General features: G+C 39.0%; 1 protein-coding gene across 2 annotated transcripts in view; it reads left to right on the top strand.

Moving 5' to 3' along the window:
- The first annotated feature begins 2,836 nt into the window (after positions 1-2,836).
- The window catches only part of LOC121963004 (transmembrane protein 47-like), a 31,337-nt gene continuing 7,892 nt past the window's right edge, over positions 2,837-26,281 (top strand). The window contains exons 1-4 of one of the 2 annotated variants that reach the window (XM_042513361.1): positions 2,837-2,982; positions 3,769-3,851; positions 8,426-8,923; positions 26,062-26,202. In XM_042513361.1, the coding sequence (XP_042369295.1) occupies positions 8,695-8,923; positions 26,062-26,202 (370 nt within the window). In that variant the 5' untranslated portion in view covers positions 2,837-2,982; positions 3,769-3,851; positions 8,426-8,694. Of the gene's footprint in view, positions 2,983-3,768; positions 3,852-8,249; positions 8,924-26,061; positions 26,203-26,281 lie in introns of those variants that run through there. The other variant, XM_042513362.1, reaches the window with a different exon arrangement.

The following is a 26,281-nucleotide window of genomic DNA, read 5'->3' as shown; positions in this document are numbered from 1 at the left end:
TTATGAGACAAGGGGCCCTTTGGCACATATATGCTAAGGCCCCACCACCTCTCAGGAGTGAGACACAAAGACTTTGTCGTTTTTTTGTCTTTTTTTTAAATAATTGTTGTTTTACATCTTGTTGTAGTGGGAATGCATCTATTTTTGGAATTTGTCTGTGGTCATTTCATTTCTCCTTGAGGTTGTTTTCTCTTTGTACAGTCATCAATTTTTATCTCTTTAAGGTCATTTTGTGTCTTTTTGTTGTTGCTTCATGTCTCTTTGTATTTCTTTTGTGTCTCTTTGAGGTCTGTTTGTACATCCTTGTGGTTGTTTTCTGTCTCTTTGTAATGGTGTAATTTTGTGTCTTGTTTGTCTTTTGTTTGTTTTAATTTGTGTCTGTTGTCATTTTGTTTCTCTGGGGTCATGTTAATTTGAAAGACAATTTTGCAGGGGAAGGCCATGGGGGCCTCTGATACTTTGGATCCTGCGGCCTGTGCCCAGTCAGCCCGTTCAGTAATCCCTTCATCTCATATAGGCAGTGTTAATAAATCCACACCTTCTCCAAAAAAAGTGGTCTGAATATTCTGTCTGTTTGCAGTCAATCTTCTGATGACTCCTGTATCTTGCCCCATCAGACTTTTTACATGCACCAAACATGTTGTTATAAACCAGAATTTTCTTTCAATTTCTGTCTCTTTTTCTCAGTTGTGCTGTTATTCCATCCATCCCAGCTGGAGGTACCCGCACCTTCAACTGTACTGGGATGATAGGTCAGTTGGTCAATGTGATTATTAATGGAAACAACCCTGCAGGTGCACTGACATTGTGTGAAGTGGAAGTGTATGGTGGTAAGTCAATCAAAGCGTTACTAAAAAGAATCTAAATATAAGAATCTAAAAATATTTTCTCAACAGAGGATAATATGTGGTTTTTTTTAATGTTAATGCAGAATTTAAAAAATTGCCAACTCTCATCAGAAACTGGAAACTGTCAGAGAAAAATATGTCTGCTCTGTTAAAAATGATTAGCCTGCCTTTGCTGCAGTATCTCCAAACCAGATGTAATGTTGTTGGCATTTTTCAGAACTGGCTAGTCTTCTGCCCTTCTTCGGTGCGGTTGTGATGGGTACGCACATAGCCGTGGTGGAGAAGAAGCTGTGCTGGTCGGATGCCCTGTTGTATTGCAGAGACTACTACTGGGACCTGCTCAGCATACGCAGTGAGGAGGAGCAGAGGGAGGTGGAACAAATGCTGGGAAACGTCTCTTTCCCTCTCACAGAACATGTTTGGTTGGGATTGCGCAGGTACTCTTTCTTATTACAAGGTCCGTTTTTGTCTCTGTCTCTGCTGCTCCTGGAAAAACTAGGCCAGACACCAAAACTATCACTGCAGATTGCGAGTTGAGCAAGGAGCTTGGAAACAGCGTAATAGTCTAACATGGTTGTCAAAAGGTTGTGGGCAGGCCCTTAGCCCCAGGCGAACAGCTCACTTAGCCTGGGGTGACAGAAAGTTTCAGTTTTGCGGAAACACTGCAAGCATTTTTAGCCCATACACAGAGTTTGTTAAGTGCTTAAAGTGACTTTCGGCATCCAGAAAAACTACAAAACTCTGTGAGACAAGGATGATACCAGTGAGGTTACAGCAGTAAGACTGATCACTGCAGCTTACGTCAAGACTGTATACGCTTGCAACCCTGTATTAGTTTGCTCAGTAACAAAGCATAATTCATGTATTGCGAACAGTGTATGACGTTTGGATTTTTACAACAGTTCTTTTATTAATGTCCTATTTGTGCTCTTTGCCTCTGCCATGATGTTCATATTTTTCACCAACTTTATTACACGTTTACAACACTGATGCTAGGAGCAGGATGACTAAAATTTGTATAAAGTGGATAAAATCAAAATAGCATCTTCTTACAGTGAGCTGGTGGTGGTTTGTTAAGTTAAAAAAGTTGCTTTAACTTGAACATTTTGCACTCTTCACCATTAATGCAGTCCTGGAACACTATTCTAAGATACATTCAGAGGAACAGCATCAGGCAGGACTACACAGTTAATAGTGCAGTGTTGTTTTTCCACCTTTATTGATCCAGGGAAGATTCACTGAGCAGCTTGTCCCGTTTAAGCAGCTCCTTGTCTTGACTTACAATCACACACTGACATGCATTCACACTTGGACACTGCCAGGTGTAACAACAATCTGCCACTGTTTCCCTCTGAGCACCTTCACTGCCGGGTGTACAAGAGTACAAGGGAAGTAGTTGTTAGAGGAGTTGGTGAGTGCTGTATTCAGTTTCCCTGCTTATGTTTTCACATCTGTTCCAGAGGTTTGAACACCTCAACTATGGTTTCTTTATGACACCGTCTGTGGTTAATAAAATTTTAAATGTTAATTTGATAATGAAAAAAAGCAATCAGATCATTTTGTTTGGGACAGATGAACAAACATTATTATTATTCCCAAACCCAATTATGATTATTCATCTCCCAAAGATGATTCACTCTCATTAGTTTTAAACCAGGGCCATTTGAAACACCACTGCACCACCAGACAACCATCTGGTACGTTAACAACAGGTCGTTAAAGGAGCAATAATAATCAAACAAAAGTCACAGTCAATAAGATCAGATTGTGACAAAGTGCCTTATTAATAGAAAGGACCCACCTCTACAAGGGAACAGCTGCTGTGTTTTACAGTTTCTACTGTTTGGCCTCTGCATTTCACATCCAAAGGCCTTTTTTGTTCCAGCCGCTGCCATTCTGGACACTCAGCCTAGCTGAGTTGATGTCATACTTCACTTAAAATTTCAAATCCTTTTTAGGTACCTGATGGGTGACACATGGTTTTGGATGTCTGGTGCTTCTTTGGACTACAACTACTTGGAGACAAATTCAGTTTGGCAAAACACCAGCCCCTGTGGTGGCATTGACACCAGCCAACACTTCCGCTGGAGGGATCTTCAGTGTAAAGATCACCTTCACTTTATCTGTTCAATAGGTGAGAACTTTTAAAGTAGTGATCCTATAGATTTCAGTTCAGGTTGATAGCAGCAAGTGTAGTTTAATACTACATAATTCTGGCGGCAGCAAACACCGTTTCACTGTAAAATGAGAATGTTTTTCCCGGCTGGGGGGTGGATTTATTTTGGTTCGATTGTTTCCAACATGACAGCCCAAACAATCTCAAACGTTCTCATTTTACAGCTAAAAAGCATACTGAAAAATGTTTCTAAAAACATTTGAGGCAAGAGACAGTAAACACAATAACATAATCTTGATTCATATTTGATAAGCACGACACCTTGGCTCTGATGGTTTATTTTGTTCACCAGCAGTGGAGTCTTCCAGATGTTGTTTGACGAACAACATGGAGAGATTATTTCAATTATCTATCTCATGTGGATTCAGTGACAGTTTCAGCAAATATGACAAAGTGTTTTTTTTCAAAGCGTACTCCTCTGATTTAGCATTGGACTCCTAAATCATTGTCATACACACAATGGACTTCTTTGTTTTTTATAAAAAAGGATCAAAACTACTGCAGCAGAACCAGAGATGTTGTCTTTTTCTATTCCACACATTCTTTCTTCTTGTTATAGGAGTTTGAGAGCGTGTATTTTTTACACAGCTCTGTGTGGACGATGTCGCTCTGATGGTTATGTATTAAATACAAAAGAGGACAGGTGTTACAGAAGTCTGTTTTTTCTGACACCAAAAAATGATCTGCAATCTTAACAGTTCATTCAACTAATCTTCCACCTCTTCTTCCACTGTGTCTTCACAGGTTCTCAGACAAACGATACAGGAGTGGAGTTCTCCAGTAGCACCAGACCAAAAAGACAGCGATTACCATGAAGAGAAACTCAGGTCTCACACAGTTCACTTGCCTTCAGTTCCCAGTCTGTATCGTGCGCCTTATAAATGTACACTGGAATTGCATCTTTGGGGCTTTAATAATACATCACATCAGCGGACCGTTTCTTGACTGCTGTAATTTGAAGCATATCACAGAGCAGCTGTGAAAGCGCATATTTTAGCACCTAACCTTTTCTGAATCTCAAGAAAAGTTGCAGTTTGGTATAAAAAATGTGAACATTTATCTCATAACAAAGAGAAAAGGCTTTGCTGTCACTGTTCAAAGAATTCTCTACCTTACAACTGAGCTGAGTGAGATGGTGAGAAACACTGATGAAATACCATGTTTTATTGATTGGATATTTAAGTGAGTCTTGTGATTTCAAGTTGGCAAAAAGGTAACTATGGTTTTAAAATTCTAGAAAAAAATTATCTATTCTATAAAGAAATCCATGTCACCTCCTCCTTCTTCCTTCTTTTTTCTTAAAAATCCAACAAGTCATGCTAAATGAGATTTAAGCCCTTTCAGTCAGGATAACATTTACATATTTAGGTGTGTCTATGGCTAATAATTAGAAATAGATATATACAGTAATTTTAAGATAGCTCCTGATAAAGCCAAACTATACCAATATTTATACCAAAGTAATTTTTCAAGGAGTTAAATAAACATACAGCTATTTACGTGGAACAAAAAACAGTGTCTTTTTTAATTATCTGATGTAATGTATGCTGTTAATGTGTAACTAATTTATTACCAACAGTGGTAAGTTTTTCTTAGTCTTGAAGCTCTCTGGCAGGCACATGATGGCAGCGCGCATTAATGCAGCAACTTGGTACAACCCAGCCACAAGAATAAATGTTAGTATTGTACATTTCTGCAAACCATGGATATGTTACATTTGTACGTTAATGTAGCTGATATATTTAAACATTCTTTGCGTTTTAACTGTAATGTATGTGTGGTTGGGTTTCGGCACAACCCACTTGCTTATGGTTAGGAAAAATACCCACCTTCAGTGGCACAATCTAAAGAACAACCACTTTTCATGGTACTATCTTGGCAAGAAACAGCAATGTCTTGATTAAAAAAAAAACAACTGCTCTTTGTGGCACTATGGCCACTGGAAACGCAGCAAAGGTGTGTTGGTCTGACTCCGAGAAATTCGATTCAGTACGATTTCAGTAGAACTAACATGTTTACTTGTAATTTAAAAGTCCAGTTTTTGTTGGACTAACATGATGATTATTAATTTTTCTAACAGCATGTGAACGTACTGACTGACTCATTAATCAAAAAACAAAGAAAACAAAAAAACATGCTTTTGTTGTTTGTTGGTTTTGAACAGTGTTCTGCATGCTCGACATGCCACCTACCATCACCTCCACCTGCAGATGAAAGTCAGCTCATACTCTATGGCACCTTAGAAACACTGATGTGATACGTATGAAACATACAAATGTAACCTATCTGTGTTTTGCAGAAAAACAAATCTCACACTTTCTTCATGTAACTGGACTGCTTGATGCTCCTGAAAAATACTTTGCATCTTGTGTTGCTGCTAGATTTCATGCCCCTAATTGTTTATTTGCACACTCGACAGCACTTTGTGTACTGACCCTATTTTGACTTCTTTTTTTTTCCATGTTGTTTTTAACACGAGGGAGTGCCGTTATGCTTTCGTTGAGTTGAAACCTATATAAGTATTTTAAACTAAAAGAAAATGGAAAGTAAAAACTAGAGAATAAAGTATGTAGGGTCTAAGTTTTCTCTCTTTTGATTTCTGGTTTGAGGTAATTGTCTTCCCTACTGTGCAATCTCCCCTCAAAAAATCAAGGTAAGCACTTTCTGTAGCTTGAGGACTTGACACATTTAGGGTGAAAATTCGAATGAAAATTCCACTGAACATCTTTGACTGTCCCTGGAGTTTTACATCCAGCTACAATCAGCAGAAGATCATACTGTATGCACGTCCCATGAGCCTGCATAAACTGAATCTGTCCGCTCATAGGTACAATTTGTGAAGTACCTTCATTATTCTTCTACTGAATGTCAATAAAGTACTGAAAATGAAATGCCCTTGATTAGGTTGCGTTATGTTTAGCTTTTAGTTCACTGAGGAGGAGAGAGAATTACCTCACTTAGATAACAGTTACTGAGTCGCTATTGAATTTAACTTAAATGGTGGGTCTTGTAATACAACAAACAAAGTAGATATCTCTCTCCTTCATTGGCTTTTACAGGTCTAGCAACAAAACATTCCTTCATTATTCAGTAATATACCACCACTTCACACCATTTAACGACTCTTTATTTGATAAAAACAAATAGGTAGATGATGTTTTTGTGTGAGGGGTGCTGTGTCTCGAAGATAAAACAGTGCCAGGGGGTATTTTCTTATTAAGCTCTGAATAACTGATGTGGATCAACAGTAAGTCCATTCATTAAGACCTCTATTTATCAATCCTCTGTCTTTATTCCTCCATCCCTCCATCTCTTTCACCTCTATCTCTTGCCCTCTCTTCTCCTCTGCTCTTCGCTCTGCTCCCCTGCCTCCTTCTGTCTCTCCCTCATCATCGCTCATTATTGTCCTGATGGGGAGTAAACAAGGCCATCTTTTCCTCCCATCAGTCTCTCCATCCCTCCTCTCTCTCCGCTCGAATAAACATATGGATGGCTCTGCCTCCCTAAACCTGCTCACCTCTGCTTTCTTGGCCTCCCCCCTCCTGTGTCTCTCTGTCTCTTCTGTTTCATCTCCAGCTTTGTCATTAGTATGCAGAAGAAACAATTATATTCCTTCATGTGCCTCCCACTTTCTCTGGCTCCATCACCGTGTCTGCTCTCCTTTTTTCTTCTGCTTCTTTAATATTTAATCCAACAATGAATCCCAAATCTAACCCTTGCTGTTTTCCAAGTGATCATTTGGTTGCTCTATTTCAACATGAGACACACTTGAATGAAACAAGTGGAAGTAAAAGTAAGAATATGTACATTTTGATGAAGAAATAACACATTTTATTTTTCATCTTACAAACAAGGTGTCACCCTCAAATGTCTTGTCTGGACAACAGTCCAAAACTCAAAGATAGCCGATTCATTTTAAATTGAAGACTAATAAAAGCAGCAAATATTGACATTTGTGAAGCTAATGGACATTTGCATTTAACTAATGAGCTATAATGGATATTTTCAAAGTAACAAGAATCAAACTTAATGGTGGAGGTTAATAGTGTTGCTATCTTAACAAATACACAAGTCTAATTCTGATATATTTTGAGAGTAGATCAGGACTGTAGCCATGGAGTCAACATTTGGGGGGCTGGAGGGTCTCAGGTACCCACCACCCCCCAGAAAAATAAAAATTGAAATCTCATTTTTGACCATATTTTATTATTTGTCAGAAGCAAGTACAGATATATAGCATAAAATGCAGTAATTTAAGCCACATGCTGTGCAAAATCCATCATCATCATCATCTGTTGACCTGAAAGTAGATTTTACCTGTGTAAGTATATATAAATATTAATCTTGATTTATTTTTACTTTAAATCTAATTGTTAAGTTTACTTTACTGTGCTGTATGTATGTATGTGTATATATATTTATGTATATGTGTGTATGTATATATGTATATGTGTATTTAGTGATAGAATACTATAGTCAATCATATTTATATTTTCTTAAACATGTTGACAAAACAGAATTGACGGATCTCCCAGCTTCATCATTGGCAAAATCCTTTTGTCATGACCAAGTTAAGTCAGACTAACTTTGTTTACTGAAGATGAAACTCACTCCGAAAAATCAAGGTAATTTCACTTGTCATTATGTTGCAACAACTTCACTAAATTAAGTAAACACAGCTAAATTTCAATTAGACGGACACTAAAGCAAACATGAATTAAGATTTATAATTGTACTACTACTTTCCTTTTTAAAAGCAATTGGTTTCTTAGATTATTTTAAGATAAAACAGGACGTTTTTAGGATTTTAGAACCTTCTTGGATTTTTCAGTTCCAGTTTTTTAGGCCATTTCTAGGATTTTAGGATGTTTCTATGTTTGTAGAATGTTTCTAGGATTTAAAAACATTGGGGGCTTAGTTAGGACCTCTGTCGACGATGCAGGGGATCCTCCTCTGGCACTTTTTTGGGATAAACAAGCTCTGTTTTAATGCTGTTTATGTACTCTGGCACCTTATGCATACTAAAAGTACAAAAAACAATTCTAAACTTTTATTTTTTTTATTGACAGTTAGAAAATGTCTTCATATAGAAGACTAGAATTAGCCCGCAGTCCTTATGTTGAGTATCACAGAACTAGGCCTATACAATAACAAAAACTAAAAAAGTTGGAGGAAAAACATGTTTTTCCACTAGATTACATGCTATAAAGTAGGGTGATAAAATTTATAGAAATATGGCTAATTCAACTGCAATGAACAGGACAAGGTTTTTGTAATCGCTGACAAAATTGTACAGAGTTTGGTTTGTGTTGGGTCAAAATGTGTTTAGATTTGGGCTGGGACCTCTGTATTGTTCACATCCTGAAGCAGCGCTCCTTTCTTTTCTCTTCTTTCTCTTTAGGACCCTGTAGCACCTGCTGATCCCTCGGAGCCTTGACGTCAGCGCTGTAAACGGTGGAGATCTCCGGTGCGCGGCGGCAGCGGTGCCCACAGGTCCGTGCAGCGCGCAACGCAGGCGGCTGCGGCGGCACCAGCAGCAGCAACACTCCCCGCCCGACTTTCGCAGACATCCACACACCGTCCGGTAGGAATACATCAACTCAGACACATCGGCACCCTCCCCGGGTTTTGAACCGGTTTCCCCTCATCTTCCTCCTCTCCAGCCGCGCCATGTCGTCTGCTGTCACCGAGACGGAGGAGTCGGCGCGCAGCTCCCCGCTGACGCCGCTGAAGCTGGTCGGGCTGGTGTGCGTGTTCCTGGCGCTCTGCTTGGATGTGGGAGCCGTGATGAGCCCCGCGTGGGTGACTGCCGACGACCAGTACTACCTGTCTCTGTGGGAGTCCTGCTGGAAGCCGGCGAGCACCGAGAACTGGCAGTGCAGCAGCACGCTGGGTTCAGGTAAGAAGAGGAAGTCACACAATATATGCGTTTATAAAATCAGCCGCTTCATCTGTTTGTCCCAGGCGCACCGGACAGGATAGTAGTTACCATGTGCCTTCTGTTAGGCGTTAAGAGGAGGTTTTTAGAACAAAGAGTTGATCTGAATGACTTGATGATGATGAGGGATGCTTCCTCGCGCTTCAGAAGGGCATACCTAGAGCAAAATAATCTATTGACTCCACAAACCCAGGCAGGTATTGTCCTGGGCAGCATTGCCCCCCCCCCCACTGTCTCTATCTCATCATAATAAAGTCTCATAGTGACAGTGCTTGTCAACCTGTGACTCCACTGGGATAACCACATTGATTATTGTGGAGGTGAAATGAAGGAATTTTTCCAGGCTGGAGTGCACTTCAAAAAGAATTACACTCATTGTTTTTTAAATTTCTACTTTGAGAGCTGAAGGAAAAAGGTATCATATCTAAAAAGGTTTCCAGTTTTTTATACCTGCACCACACTGACATTCTTTCTCAGCCCTCCTCTTCTCCTACTCAAAAGGCTGCAGATGTGACATTTGGAAAACACACAAACGTGTGGTAAATACTAACCCTGGTTTTAATGGGCGCACACGTGGCTGACTGCCACAGGTCATTCAGGTAGCCTTTCTGAGAGGAAATGGAGCTGGATGAGCAACGAGGAAGAGGTGAGCTACCACCAGTGGGCTGCGAGCAGTTTATTTATGAATGCATTAAAGCTAAAACGACAAGTTGATCATTTAGAGTTAAAAACATTGTTTTGGGGGTTTTTTGGGGTTTTTTTTAAATAAAAAATGCCAAAAAATGCAGTAGTTGCTAGCTTTGGTTGCTTCTACAACATAAATATTGCCTGATTTTCTTCCTCTTCTGTGATATTAAAATAATTTCTTTGAGTTTTGGACCATTGGTTAACTCTTTAAAAGACATGGCCCAACAATAACAGTAAAAATGACCTGAAAATAATAATGAAAGGTTTTAATTATTATACATAAAGTGTTCTGGACATTTTCCCGTGAAGTTTTAAATTTTCCTCTTTTTTTTAAACTAATTGTTAGGTCTTTTTCTTGTCGCCTTTTACTAATTGCTAACTATCTTGCCAAGTTGCTTGTTGCCTTTTTATTACTACACGTTTTCAAAAGAAATTAAGTTGAAAAAGGATAGTGATATGCACATAGCATAGGCGCAAGGCTATAAAAAACAACTTTTCTTAGGAAAAAGGTACATCTGCACACTAAATCCATACCACTGATGTTTATTGAAGTCAACATTTGGATCTTGCCTAGATCTTCATCAGGTCGTCGGCAGGTGCTTTAAAAATAAATCAAACCAATTTGCTTAGGTTTCAAGGGTTAAATAGCATTTGAAAGGCACCTCAACACAGAACAAGATAACTGATGTCCAAGTTTCAAGGGGTTAAACAGAACACGTCCTTTTAATATGCAAATTTGTGCTGGAAAATATGAGGCAGATTATATTCAAAATGAAAATAATGAAAAATTAAATTGCAGCACCAAAATAAAAAAAAAATCTGTTTAATTGTGACGGTGAAAAACATCACTCTATTTTAATGTCTGATGGAGCTGCTGGGCCACTCTGTGGAGAAAAACATGATTGCTGCTCAGGAACAATAACATGCATATTCAGCCTGTTTTTGCCATTTCATAATGATCACTGTCTAGATTATTAACGCAGCAAAACTGCCACCACCTGTATGGTAAAGAACATCACCCTCCTGGGTGTTGCCACCTACCTGCACCTAATTAATTCATTAGTCAAAACAGGAGAAGGAAGAGAGGGAAATAAAGGCTCAATATAGAGCTCACCCTGCCTGTTTTATTTTTTTATTTTTCTCCCCCCGCCTTTTGTTGTCTAGAAAATGGCCTTGTCGTCGCACCCAGGAGAGGTCTTGCCGTTTTAGGTGGTGGTGGTGGTGGTGGTGGGGGGGTAATCTTGGATGTTGGATTGGTTTCCAGGGAAACAAGAGTTCACAAGCGTTACTTTAATTGAGGTGAAAGTGGCTTTCTTTACTACCACTGTGACACTGGGAGCTGACTGGTGCTAATTACACTTGGGTGCTTTAAAAAGGAATCAGTTAAAAGGTCTTTAAACTGTCAGCCACTGTGACAGACACCATCTATCTATCTATCTATCTGTCTATCTGTCTATCTATCTATCTATCTATCTATCTATCTATCAATGTCTATCTATGTCTATATATGTCTGTCTATCTATCTGTCTATCTATCTATCTATCTATCTATCTATCTATCTATCTGTCCATCTAGTCTGCTGCACTCTCTGTGGGTGGGATGGCATCATGATTGTGTGTATTTGTTGCAGCTGCGCAGTATGTGTGTCTATATGCAAGTGAATGTCTGTGTGTTTGTGTGTGCATGGGATAGAGAGAGACAGAAGGGGAGACTGGGAGTCTGTATGTCAGTGTGTGAAATGGTGTGTGTGTGTGTGTGTGTGTGTGTGTGTGTATGTATGTGTGTGTGCCAATAAGAGGCTACTGCGATGAGCTGACCTATTTCTGGACAGTCTCCTCTGAAGCCCAGCTGAATATTTCATGTCACACTCTGATTTCTCTGTTGTTGCATCTCCGCACCTCCCCTCTTAGGACCTCTTCTCACACACACACACACACACACACACACACACACACACAGACACACAGACACACATACTGCGCAGCTGCAACAAATACACACAATCATGATGCCATCCCACCCACAGAGAGTGCAGCAGACTAGATGGACAGATAGATAGATAGATAGATAGATAGATGCATACACATCCAGACTTCAGACCAGGACTACCTAATTAGATGTCTTGGCGCGACAGGTGTGTGAGCCTTAACACACACACACATTGATCTTAAAAATACATCTCTGCTTGTGCCGGCTTGCTTTACACGTCTCTGCACCTGAACCAGACCAAAGCAGCAGTTTCTGTTAATTTAGCTCTTCCTTTTCGTTCATTGTGATTCTCTTTTTGTGGTAATGTGAAAGTGAATTGATCGCCGCAGGAAATCATCTTTTCAGTTTCCCCGCTCTAGAAAGCAGGGCTACTATTGCAGAGAGCCTTGCTGAAGTTGGCAGTTATTCATTGGCTTGCAATTGGTACTAAAAAATAGGGCTTTTTGAACCTTGTGGGCCCCCTATAGATTGCAGTAGTGGAAGAAGTTTTTCAGTCTTTTACTTAGGTAAAGGTACTAATACCACACAGTGAAAATACACTGTTACAAGTTAAAGTCCTGCATTGAAAATGTTACTTAAGTAAAAGTAGGTAAGTATTATCAGGAAAATGTACTTAAAGTATCAAAAGTCAAAGTACCCAATGCAGAAAAAACACAACCCAAATTATTATTATTAAAAATAAATAAATAAATAGAACCCCCCCAAACTAAAAATTATCTTTAAAAAACACCAAAAAAACACAAAATTCTTAAAAATGAAGAAACATCCAAAAACTATTTAACTTTTTAAATTATTTTAAAAAGGAAAAAAAAATCCCAAACACTCAAAATTTTATATATATATATATATATATATATATATATATATATATAAAAACAACAGGAAAACTTTATTTTTTTTAATAGAGAAAGACTTAAATGTTCATTAAAGTAAGTGGTAATTATGTTTTTGTGAATCAACTGACTGATAAATCAACTAATTATTGCAGCTGTATTTGCAAAAATGTCAGGTAATTTAACAAAACTTCATATTTTATAAACTTTTCTTGTGTTTTAATGCAAAAATCTTTATTTAACGTAACTAAAGGTGTCAGACAAATGTATTAAAATGAAAAGTACAAAATTTCACTCTAAAGTGTAGTGGAGTAAAAGTATAAAGTCGCATGAAAAGAAAATACTCAAATAAAGTACAGTACTTGACTAAACATACTTAGTTACATTCCACCAAGTGACATATGTTATTGTGAAATAATGTTGTTATTCTTTATATTTACGTACATTTAACCTACCTGCCATTTTATTTCAGTGTTCAAACATGAATACCCATTACCAAGCTACCATGCCATGAAAAAAATGACCTATCTACATACATTGGATCTTTAAATACACTATTGATTTCAGAGACAGAGAACATTAAAAAAAATGTTTATTTTTTTCCCATTTTGACATCACAAAAGGGATTTTTGAGGGCTTAATTGAGTGAAATGAAGAGAGTTGTAATATGGTTTCAAGCCCCTGAAGACCCACACTATACAAGGCAACCCCCACTGACCCCACACAAATGCCTCGCCCCCAACAACAAGCAAAATGCGTTAATGTATGCAAAGACAGATCATGCAACTCTTCAATCAGAGTGAGAAATCTTTAGTTCACAATATGCGCAGCAAAGCTTCTAATTAATTATAGAGATGGAAAAACAAAGGCGTGAAGGAAGGATCTCACTTTGCAGAAGAAAACAGAACTATTGCTGTGGTAATTAGAATATTAGTATCTAGTTAACTGATACAGGTCCAGTTATAGTGTGTATTGTTGTAAGTATCTGAAGCCCTTTTCAGACATGTACCTATATTCATGATGGCAGACATCACAACAGTAATCTTACTAAGTTACACACAACATGGGGCATTTTATGCCTCTTCATAGATTTGACTGTAGAGAGATGACAGAGAGGAGAAAGAGGGGGAAAACATGCAACAAAGATCTCCATCTTGATGTAAATAACACATTCATATCATGTGGAAAAGATGCACTAGTGTCATGTGAGGGTTACATTAAATCTAATTACACTGAACATCAAGTTTGGCTGACACCAGACATGCATCTGTGTCCGTTATTAAGTGCATTGTCTGATTGTTTGGAGCTTTTGCAGAAATCGAGTTTTCCAATTACAATTTGGATGTGGCATGAATGCTATTTGGCAGAATGGATAACTACAATATGGCAAGAGCATGGCATAAACCCTCGACCACCAGGGTGCCTTTATTTTAGGCTGGAGTTTTTTGGATATGTCACATGAGATTATAATTACATAAAAAGAATGACAAAATACATTCAGACTCCCTCCCATTATTTTTTATGTATGTCAGCTGCATGTATAGAATTTTAAATATAAGGCATAAACAAATTGGAATTTAATGTGTCAACTTCAAGCTCCTATAATCATTTTTTAACATATCTTTATTATTAGTTGTACATCTATTATGTCAATTTTTCACCTATGTTCATATTTTCATTTTTCAACTCCCCTCCACACCAACATCCCAAATCCCTCTGAACCCTCCCCTCCCCTAACATAGGTCCTGCAAAATGTGTACACGTCACACAGCACAGTCTTAGGTCACAAGCATGGTGCGCTATCATGAAAGAAACAAAGATAGACAATATTTCTATATTATCAATGGTTCAATGTTTATTGTGAAAGATGTCACTTGGAGTGACGAATTCACAGAGAATCATTCACCTACTCTGAAGCTCCTTGCAGCTCTACACTGTATCTGTCAGACATTAGAAAAGGAATTGCCCAAAAAAATAATGAAACCATGAGAAGAGGTGGCTTGCATCCCTCACACTCATGTTAGTCATTAATCAAGGCTTCAACAACAAAATTAGTTAGAAAATCCATCAGTGATGCAGCGTGTGGGAGATCAGAAGACTTTCCTTTCCTCACCACTTCTCTCCCTAAGTGCCATTAGGCATACATTGCGGCTCTTTTCATAAATTCCCTGTGATGCCATAAAACATGTGTATAAGAATGACGAAAGGAGATCACTTTAACAAACTGATGAAGCAATGTTACATATTAGATTGCATATTTAATACTGATGTCAAAAACTTCAATAGTTGTCCATCAGCCAGTGTTTGAGACCAAGTCAGTTCCACACTGAAATCCTGGAGTTGAATTCCCTCATGTTTGGCAGATGGGGCATGGCATCAGATAAAAAATCTTGCAGTGTGCATGTGCAGCGTGATCTCATTCCTACCCGTCATGTTTTACAGCTTGGGCAGAATCCTTGTTGTTACTATAATGATGCTGGGGGCAGCCTTTTGCTTTATATCTTCACGCAGAAGTGGTTGAAGGGTCAAGTTTACTTAGTTATGGTTAAAAAAAGATTGTGGGTGTCACTAAAAATCACCCGGCTTTTGTGGCACAAACACAGCTGAATAAGCAGCGGTGTTTTGCTAAAAATCAGCCAGTATGTGTCCATAGGGGCATCTTTAGACTCAAGGGGAAACACTGCTTCCCAGCATGGGAAGCATGATGGGCATGAGATTAGACAAGGTGGCTGTCTGCTCCAGGATCTCAAATCAGACCAACATTGCAGCTCTTTTGGCAGCTTTGTTTTATATTACCAAAGTAGTTCACTGAAATGTATTTCTGAAAACATCTGAGGCAGGCAATAAGCCCAGCAGTTGCTTCATATTTGCTCGACAACTGTTATTTCAAATGTTTTTCAGGAATTTCCAGAAGCAGCATGTCATGCCAACCACCCTAGATTTGCATTAACTTGCCTAGATTCAATCTGCAAATAAAGAGCGGACATCCTGTCTCTCAAAAGGCAATGTGGAGCTACCAGAATGCATTAGGGTTGTCAAGATATTAGAATTTCTAACTCTGTGCTGATACCCAAAAAAACTCAATACCATCTGTCATTGGTTACCACGGGGGAAAAAATGACGAAAAAATTAAGAGGCACAAAAATGTTTTTAACGAAGATAAAAACAATACAAACAATAACATCAATGACAATTTTTTTTTTATGTTGCCTTAAATAGTGCAAAAAAAACAGCAAGCTTATTGTAAGATATCAGTGACAACAGTATTTTTAGGTTGTCTGAGGTAGTGCAAACGAACAAAAAAACAGCAACAGTGACATGTGTATGCACTCCACTACAACCCTGTTTATTTTCTGTGCTTCTGGTGACTTGGCACCATATTTTTGTTGTTCATCAGACAGACTTGGTAGGTTAGGCTGTGAGTGTTTCTGTCAAGTTCCTGGTCAACTTTTCTCATCTTCAATCTGGGACGTTAAGAGAAACATAACACTTTTCAGAAACAACTAATTGTGTTAACTTGTGAGATTAATGCTGATTAAGGTTACAGACAGGTAGGACTGAAAGCGTTGGCTGCCAGGCTCGCTCATGAATGTTAGTCATTTTATAGCGTAACAGCAGGCTAATGTGGCTGTCTAATGCTGGCTAATGGATAATAATAATAATAGTAATAACAATAATGATAATGGCTAACATTAATGTGTGCTGCCGGTCAGGTTAATGTTTATGATAAATGTTTAATATTGCAATGATGTTGAAACAGGAGCTTTTCTAACCTCTTGAAATTCCCCGTAAAGACCTGCTGTCAGCTGGCAAAACAGCCGGACTGACGGTGTTGTGCACAACAGCTACAGCAGGGCTTTGTGTGTAGTTGTGTTTCAGTGAGGAGGTGAAGAAAGCACTGTTGGTATTGATATTGTTGTAAATGAGTATTCAATTCTAGTTTTTACAATCGATTAGTATCTGAGTATCAATTTTTTTGACACCTCTAGAATGCGTTGCCCAGCTTTTTGCATAGACAGTGGATGGGAAGTGTAGAAATGGTTGGTCCCATGGAAATGTTCCTTTTGGGTTGCACAACTGCATCAACTGATGTTTTTTATTGGTCTAAAACACCAGTCTCCTGGGTCAAAGTTCTGTGCTTGTTGCACCAGTCCTCTAACGTGGACTTTTGCACTTTAAAACCGTTGTCTGTTGCTCTGAGCGTCAAATAACGGGGCAAAGTTTCTGATAAGCTTCACAGAGACGCTAAAGGCCTCCCAAGGGACATAAATTGATGCCCTGAGATGAGACATGACTGGCATGTGACACATACATCTGGCTCAACCGCCTCCTCCTCTACTCTCTCCCGTATTTCTTCTTCCTTTTCTCATCTGCTCTCCCTCAACCCCACCCTTTTTCCCATTCCTGTCTTCCTTTGTTTTCTTACAACTCTGACTTCACGTTTAATCTAGCAAACAGACATATTTGTTTCAGATAAAAAATGCAACACCAACAGCTTCAAATGAAACAAAAGCACAATAAATTACTGAGAACAAAAGATGTGCTGTTGCTACCAATAGGTCTGTCATTCACCTGACCTTGACAGAAGACTCCCCAGCTCGCTGTTTGATTTGGTTGCAGCCCGAGAAACTCTCTCTAAAAGTGCTGAAATCAAATTGTTTTTTGTTTTCTAAAACTATTTGTCTCTGTTTAGAATTATGAAAAGATATGATGAGCTTTTTTAGCTTATTTGTCGATTTTGCATGTGATATATTCACAGATTTGAGAATAAATCCAAAAAGATGTTATCAAGTTTGAAGACAGGCGTGATTCTAAACTCATTTATCATTTTCAACCCACGTTTACCCGTCTTTGTTGTCACAGATTTAAGCTCAAAAGACCTAAAAACCTCCATGAATGCTGCCTCCTCGCTCTCTGCCCTTCTCATCTTTCTCTATCAGTCTATTGATCCATTCATCGCCTTAACTCCCCTGGCCTTTTTCATCTGTACTCTTAAATGAATTGTCTTTTTCTCAATACTCACCCTCCTCCCATTTATTTTTCATATCTCCTTTTTGTTTGCTCCTCATTCCCTTTCTTCCTCTCCTCCCTCCTCCCCGTCCCTCTCTTCTCCCCGAAGGCTTCATTGTTACATTTCTAATGTTAATCATTTTCCCTTTGTAATTTCGCCATCCTCCTTCTCTTCATCCTCCTCCATCTCAATGTCCCCTTTCTATTTTCTCCAGGGTCAAGTCTCTCCCCCTCTGCCTCCTCTCCCTCTTCTCCTCCTCTCTTACCCCCCTCCTCTCCTCTGACTCCATCTCTCCTCACAGTGAGCTCAGCCCCCAGAGATGCCCGTTCTATTTGTAGCGGCTGAACGAGGAATGGGAAATGATGTGGCATTCAGTTCTGTGGCAGACAGACAGACAGACAGGGGAATAGCCAGGAACCTACAGCTCCCCACTTGCCATCCCCAAAACACACACACACACACACTGTGGGCATGATGAGGAAAGGGATGTGCATGTGCCCAAATACACATAATCCTTTTGGTGGATGCAAATCAACTTTTCTTCAAAGCATTTACAGTAGTACAGCAGCAGCATGTGGCAGCACATAAAAGCCTGTAAAAGTCTTAAAATATACTAATTCAAAAGAACAAAATGTTTTTAAATACAATTATATTCCTCTGGTGACAACTTGCAAATATTATGTATGCAAAAAAGCTTCTTTTAGGAAACAACAGTTGAAAAAAATTGGTATTGTAGACTTCTGCAACACACATATGTTACTTATTTGTTTTTATGAAGCAGAGATGTTGAAAGTTCACGTTTCTTTATTATTGCAACAATACTTTAGTTAAAGGGTGGTTAGGTTTAGGTACGAAAACCTTTTTATCATCGTAAGGAACAATCATGTTTTGGCTTAAAATTCACGGTTCTGGTAGAACAATCCTAGTTGGTAACAAAACTACATTTCTGTAAAAAATGATTGCTTTTTGTGGCACTTTACCTCCCATCCACCTCCCACTGACCAAGTCACCTCATATACTACCTCACTTTAAAAACACTAATGTCATATGTATGAAAACTGCAAATGTAATTTACCCGTGTTTGGCAGGAACATACCAACATTTTCTTCTGGCAACTGAGCTATTTTCTGCCATGTTCACATGAAGAGTCTAATTTTTAATTTTTTAAAATTTTTTTCATAATTTGACAGTTAAAATGTTCCTTGGCCATTTTAAATCCACTGTAAAATACACAGAGTTATTATTTTTGATTTTTTTTTATGTTGGAGCTTAAACAGTATGTTGACTTCTTCATCAAGATTTGGAAATATTGTAAAGTTTTTAACTTGATTTTGGACTGTAGGTTTGACAAAATAAGACTTTTTAAGACATCACTTCGGTCTCTGGGAAACCGTTTACTAAAGCTATATTTCACATTTTATTGCCTAAACAATTGTTGCTCAAAGTGCAGCCTGCAGGCCATGTTGTGCTGTCCCTGAACAAGACTTGGATTGCATGCATTATATTTTAATCATAAGCGGCCCATTTCATTACTTTAACTTTCAATTGCTTACATTTAATACTCTACTCGGCTCCCCTAACAAGCATCTGTCAGGGTCGGACTTAGAACTTGTAGAAAGCGACTGGTTGCATGGAAACTAGTGGCACCTCACGAGTGTAGCTGTAATTACCTTTTGTCATCAATGTGAGCGCTGTTAGCTATAGTTAGCGATTTTGGTGGATAACTGGCAGCTGCATTCTTCCTGTGTGGCCCTCAATCACATGCTGGTTCCCTCCTTTGCTCTCAGTCATTTAAACTTTGAGAACCACTGGACTAAGCGATTTATTTTGTAATCAGAAAAACAACTGCCTGATTTGATAATGATCATTAGCTGCTGTAATTAAAGAAGATAATGTATTGGCTTCTTGAAAGGTGATAAGCATCACAGGAAATGTGACTAACAGTAAACCCCTGGGGAGCTAATGAAAGGGTCTGCAATCCCCTGAATGCTCAGAGGCCACTGCAATCTACATATATATCTTCTTTTTTTATCATTTATGTATCTCTCGTGGCTGTCGAAATGTTACAGTGATAGCAGCACTGTATGTGTGCACTCTTGAATTTTACATTTGCAGCTACAGGACTGGTGGCTTCTGTTTTGGAGACAGGAACCCAAAGTGCTACAGCAGCTAATCAGCGTGACAGCTTGGGGTGGCTTTACAGTAAAGAAAAAAGTGACAGTGCAGCACAGTAATCCTGTCACATGGCAAACAGTCACATTACAGCGAGAGGTATTTCTCTGCGTGTGAGAAGGAGAAAGAGAGGTTCACAGAGCAGCATAGTGTGGGTCTCTGTGAGAAACTGGTTCAAGCGCTAATTAGCATGTTACATACACCAATGAGTGTGTATATGTGCGAGACAGAGATAGGATTGATATGGTACATACGGCAAGTTCTATGGTTGTCTTTGTGTGTCTTTAAAAATTTGAATCAGCCTTGTGTGCATGAGAGAGACAGAGAATAAGGCTTAGCATATTGTATGTGTATGAAAGATAAAAAAAGCACAAAGAGTTTTACAGTTAAAGCCATTTCCTCTCTCTGTGTGTGTGTGTGTGTGTGTGAGAGAGTGAATGAAATCGAAGAACAAGGGGGCGAGGTATTTGCACTTGCAGTGTCTGTAAATCTGTGAATGTGACACTGTGAGAGAGAGTGCAAGTTGCTCTAGATGTGTCATATACTGTAGTATTAACTCCAAAACAAAAATGTAAATGCTGCAAGTGATAAAAAAGAGCAACATTCTATTCAAAATGCTCTTGGTTCATACTGACAAGCTAAATCAGTCATTTATTAAATCAATTTTAAGAATGAGAGCCACAATCAGAGACGTAGTACGGGCATTCCCATTTTAATCAACATAACACATTTTTATGTGTACCATTAGCGTCCACCATTGTACGATAAGAAACCTTGCATACTGTTGCATTGCAATATAAAATAAACCGGATGCGCACCACCGTTAACTTGTATGAAAGGTGCTCAGTGGTGCATGAAGTCAAAAAATGTAATTTACAGCATATAAAATTACTCAGATGATCAGCTCTGCATCAATAATGTGTGGCCCACGGAGCACCCAAATAAACTACTCCCTGTTTTGCACTAAGCTAATGTAAATAAGGGTATAATTATTAAATCGTGCAGTAGACTTTCCAAATGTTACACTTCCTTGCGTATAAACTTCTGTATTAACAAACCGACTGATGGAAAGTCGCAAACTCACTGAGGTTAGTTTTGCTGCAATGATCAAACAAGCAGTGAGGTAATAGTATGAAACACGGAAAAGGGCGTCTTCTGTTCCCTGTCTCTGCTGCTGGAGAGGAAATGATTATTTCTGGATTTACGTTACAGCGTTACTTACTGAGAAACGTATGATTACCTTTAGTTGAGAGAGTTATTTGAGCAGATTTCACTACCTTCGTATGTACCTAAAAAAATCAACTACATAAACTCAGAAAAAAAGTAAATAGTCTCACAACTATGTTTCTTATCAAACAGAGAAACACAAACATACACTAATCCAAGTTTCTCGTTCTTTCAATGAACTAAAACTGTCTTAATTACTCTGTTAACTCACTGTAAATCATACTTTATTCAAACATATATTAAAACTCACCAAAAGCAGCTACAGTTACATTACATCATGCTTCAACAAACATGCAGTTAATGGCAACAAAAGAAACACTATAATATTTTAAAAGTAACAGATTGCTTTTTGATAAATGAAACAAAATACAGGTTACTTAAATGGCAAAACTACTGAGTTACGTTATTCAAGACAGAAAAAAAGTTTTTGTTTGATGCACATCTGTCCATCCTGAAACGGGGACCCCTGCTCAGTTGCTCTTCTTGAGCTTTCTAATAATTTTTCCCAGTTTAAGGGTTTTCTTTGGAGTTTCTCCTTATTCACTGTGAAGGTCCAAGGACAGATGGATGTCGTATGCTATCGAGTTCTCTGAGGCAAATTCTCATTTGTGATATTGAGCTTTATAAATATAATTGAATTGAATTGAATTGAATTGAATTAGCACTTTGCAACAACCCCACCCAATTATTAATACAACTACTCACTTTGCAAAGATGTCAGGACATTTGATCACTGAAAACTCAGCAGCAGGCTGAAATGGGGTCCTTAGACTGGCGAGTGTGACACAGTTTGCTGCCCCACTGATGTGTATTATCACCATAACAACTAACTACTGTTGGCATTTCCTGTTGAACTTGTTTAATGACCACAGAAAACAGCTGAATGTGCCTTCTGTTCATTTGATTTCTGTAGCCATAACTCTCAGCTGCGGTGGTTGCCTCATTGTGGTTGCTGTTGTTGACCTGATTTAAGTGAAATCCAGAATTTCCGCCTCAAGTGCTTCACCTATGAAGCAAAAAGATGCAAACATGAGCAGGGTCAAAGCCTAAAAAAATATAAATGAGAATATAGGACCACCTTGTTGCCAGTAAAGCAAAATAGGTGTTTGTCCAGAAAATGATCTAATCAGCAGCGTCGTTCACACTGAAAATTTTCTTGCATTTGTAATACAAGATGCTTCAGATTGTACTCTTTTTATCTCTCCTCTCTGCTTTCTGCTCTCTATCCCTTTCTATCGTCTCTCCTTCCCACTTTCTCCTCTCTCATCTTTAATTTCCTCCTTCCCTCCCTGCCTCCCACTATCCACCTCTGCATCTCATCTTTCACCTCTATCTCTCTCCCTCCCTCCCTCTGCCTCTAAATCGCTCATTTTTCCTTATCTCTGCCCTCCGCCATCCATCTTTCATAAGCTTTTTTACCACGCCAGAGCAGTAAATTTAGGCATTGCCTGTATTGACATCACTTAAATAGCTGTAAAATAAAAAATACATTCACTTTAATAGCCCTGCAGTATACCGTTGATGCCAACTACTGTGCACTGGCTTTGCATCTGCACTGACAGCTACATATCTGTGCGCTTCACTGATGTTTTATCCAGATCTTTCAGTTTGAAGTTTGCCTTTTAAGAGCTACTGTATGTCTCCAAAGAGTACAGATAAGTTTATTTATTTATATATTTTGTGATATAGCACTTTCTGGTTTAGCTGTGTTGTACAGAAATAGGTTTTTACAGCAGCTTACATGAGCCTGGCCAATTTGACAGCGTCCCATCTGATCACAGTGTGAAGGCAGACAGGTGGAATAAAGGGTTAGAGAAATGGTCAAATCTCTTTTCTCCCCCTGAGCCCAGATGGATTAGATGTTGACGTGTGTGTGTGTGTGTGTGTGTGTGTGTGTGTGTGTTTGTGTGTCCAGCCCCTAAATGCTCAGTCACACCACCATATGAAATAGAGAATTTTCACGGTTAAATCAATCCATTCCAAGTGATCTGCAGGAGTGTTTTGCAGCAAATTCAAGTGAACTTTGGCACAGTGATTTGGGCAGTTGACCAAAATTGTCTTGACAGTGCTAACCATTGAGGAAACAGAGCCAGAGAGTCTAAAATGGAGGTAGCTGTTGTAACTTTTACCTGAAATGAACAACTTTTATTTAAAGTGAGTCACCACAAGTGGATATTAGCAGGATAATAGCACAAGTATTATGCCATGCCAAAAAACCAATGATACATCTATTATTGACCCACCTAGGTTTAAAGTGTTGTGGTGTGAAAACACTAACCTCAAAACTGCCAGATGGCAGCAGAGTGAACAGACTGCCTTACTATAAGTTGAAAAAAATAGCCCACTATCTGTGTTTATGTTCACCTCTCCCACTGGAATAAAATAGACTCGGTGGTCTTTTAAAGGGGCAGGGCAGTGGCAAAATCCACATGATGCAGATGACTGCTTGTTCCGGTTAGCTTACCAGTGAGCCCTGAAAGTAGTCACCACACCATCAAGCTTCTAAAACCACGTATTTCATGAGGACTCAGATGAATTTTACTATGACACTCGAGTGTGACAAGGCCTTAAAAGTGTGTTCAAACAGTTAGTGCGGTCCATGTTTATTTGTCCCAAACTGCCAAACTCCCAGGAAAAGCGCCATGCTATGAGGCCAATATAACATAGTGGCCAAATCATGTGATTACAATTCCTCTGACATGTGATACCATTTGGGCCCAAAATACTTTTTCCCATAGACTTATGTTGTCAGAGTGACTTCTGTAATTCATTTTGAGCATTGCAAGGCCTAAAAATGACAAACAAATGTGAAACTATCTGGTTGGTCTGGTCATCCTCATTCCAGTTTGCAAAGGGCTTAACTGGAAGTCATCCACGTGGAAGATCCAGGTAGTTTTATACCCAAGTTATCAAACTTCTTTTGGCTTCATGCGCCAGTGAGCTACTTTCGTAGGAACTGGAGGAGTCCTATCCCCAAAGCTGTGTCCAGTTCTCGTATACATCAGTGTCTGTTTTCCCACTGCGCCGATATTAGCTTTAAGCAAGCAAGTGAGTTTTACACAGATCATGTTTCTATAGAACGCTTACAAATCTTGAGATTGATATGGCGAAGGTAACAAGTTTGGTGTGTGTGTGTGTGTGTGTGTGTGTGTGTGTGTGTGTGTGTGTGTGTGTGTGTGTGTGTGTGTGTGTGTGGTCTATTTCAGTGTGCATCAAGCCACAGTGCTCCCTATATATAAATGCGGACAGATTTTTGATAACTTGCCAGTAAAGCTTTTTAGCCAAGGCTTTTTGTCAGATCAGGTATACTAAGTGCTCTCTCTCTCTCTCTTCATTACTTTCACTCATCGCTGCTCTGTCCCCAGCCCCTTTACGCCCTCCTCACCTCCTTTTCCCCCCTCCTCCCCACTCTCCTCCTCTACCTTCACCGCCACCCTCCTCCTCCTCTTCTCCTTCTTTTGGCATTTATTTTCATCCTGCCCTCTCTCTGTCCTTGTAACATTATGCTGGTGCGTCTCCACTTGCATGTTTCTCCTCTTTTATCGCCCATCAGCGTCTCAGAGACGCTCACCACCTCGTCGCCACCAAACCTCTCTTCATCTCACTTTAACTTGTCTTGTTTTTTTTCCCTCGGTTCTCCTTTGTACCTTGATTCCCTTTGTTTTTTTGCGGTTCGTGCACGCTCATTTGTTCCTCCTTTGCTCTGTCATGTCTTCCCTATTTCCCCTCTCTCCTGTATTCATTTACCTTTCATCCTTTACTCCTTTTCTTTAAGCGTTAGTTTTTCTTTTCATACCCCCTTTTCTACTCTTTCCTTTTCCCATCTCTTTTGTTTTTTGCTCCTTTAACCCTTTGAAACCTGGATTGACCGTAGTTCTCTTGTATTGCGTTCTGACACCCTTCACAAGCATTTAAACTTTTAAACCCAGGAAAATTTGCTTGCTTTATATTGTTAAGATGGGAAGAAAGCAGTGAGCAACTTGGTAAGAAGTGTCCCAGACATTGCTCGAAATTATTAAAAGGTGACAAGAAAAATGACCCAAAAATGAAAAGAGAGAGAACATTATTAGAAAATTAACAAAAAACAAGAAAGGAAAAGAAAATCCCAGAAAACCGTGTTTGTAATTATTATAATTATGTATTTAAAATGTTGTAGAAAAAATATTCAGACCTTGTTCTCGGGTAATTTTCTTGTTTATTATTGGTTCAGTCAATTTTCTTGTAATTTTAACTAATTTTGTGGCAATATTTTGTGTAATTTCTGGGAAAGTTAATGGATTTCTGCCTTTTATGTTCCTGAAAGAAATCAGAACAATTTGTTGATGTTTCAAAGGGTTAATCTTTTCTGCTTCATCAATTACATCACTTTTCCTCCCCTTTCTGTCTCCTTTCTTCACGTCTTTTCCCTTTATTTTTCCTTTTTTGCTTTCCGGTATTTTTCTATTCTATCTTTCTTTCTATCTTATCTTTCTATCTATCTTTCTATTGTCTTTATTTTCTACCTTCTCAACCCATTCCTTTCTGTCTCTTTCTTAGTGTCCATCCTAACTTCTCCTGATTGTCTTGTAATTTCTCTGATTCAGCCTTTCCTCCTCTTTCACCATCCATTCTTTTTCTGATTTTTTTTTCCTTTTCTTCAGGTTTCTTGTTTTTCCTTCACTTTCTTTTACGTTCATGCTTTCTTTATTTCACCACTGTTCCTCTCCATTGTGTTTTTCCTGCCCTTTACTGTCTTTGTTTTCCTCCTCATCCCTGTTATTTCTTCTACGTCCCCTCTTTCATTCCACTGTCCATCTTGTCTTTCTTCTATGTATGTATTTTGTCATTTTTTCACCATCTTTGACACTATTGTCTTTTCTCCTTTGTTTTCCATTGTTCACTCCGTTCTTACGTCCTTCCAGTGAAGTGAAGCCAGTAATATAAGATGTCAAATAAAATAATATGTCTCTTGTGGCTCTGTCTCTCCTCCCAGGCCACCCGCAAGGTCTTGTGCATTTCATTTTTGAGTCTGGTATGCATTCACTATATTGCATTTATTCACGAATGTTCTCTGAATGTTAGTTTTATTATGCAACATGTTGCTTCCTCGTGCGCACTTACCTTTGTCTTCTCTTTACCGCTCTCTTTCTCCCATTACCTCCCTCATCTCATCCTTTTCTTCCTCCCACCTTCCTTTCCAGACTGGCAGGTTGCGACTCTGGCCCTGTTGCTAGGGGGTGGAGCCCTAGTGCTGATGTCATTCCTGGTTGCTCTGGTTGCCGTGTGCATCGGCACGAGACGGCGATTCTACGCGCCTGTCGCTTTCATGCTCTTTGCCGCAGGTCAGCTCGCACACAATAAACTGTCGTCCGTACACAATCACACAAGTCCTGGGTCGAAGGCCACACACTCATTATGTGC

Source organism: Plectropomus leopardus, chromosome 24 (assembly GCF_008729295.1).
Source record: "Plectropomus leopardus isolate mb chromosome 24, YSFRI_Pleo_2.0, whole genome shotgun sequence".
Taxonomy (NCBI): Eukaryota; Metazoa; Chordata; class Actinopteri; order Perciformes; family Serranidae; genus Plectropomus; species Plectropomus leopardus.
The sequence above is the reverse complement of the archived record's forward strand: the minus strand, read 5'-3'. Positions and strand labels throughout refer to the sequence as shown.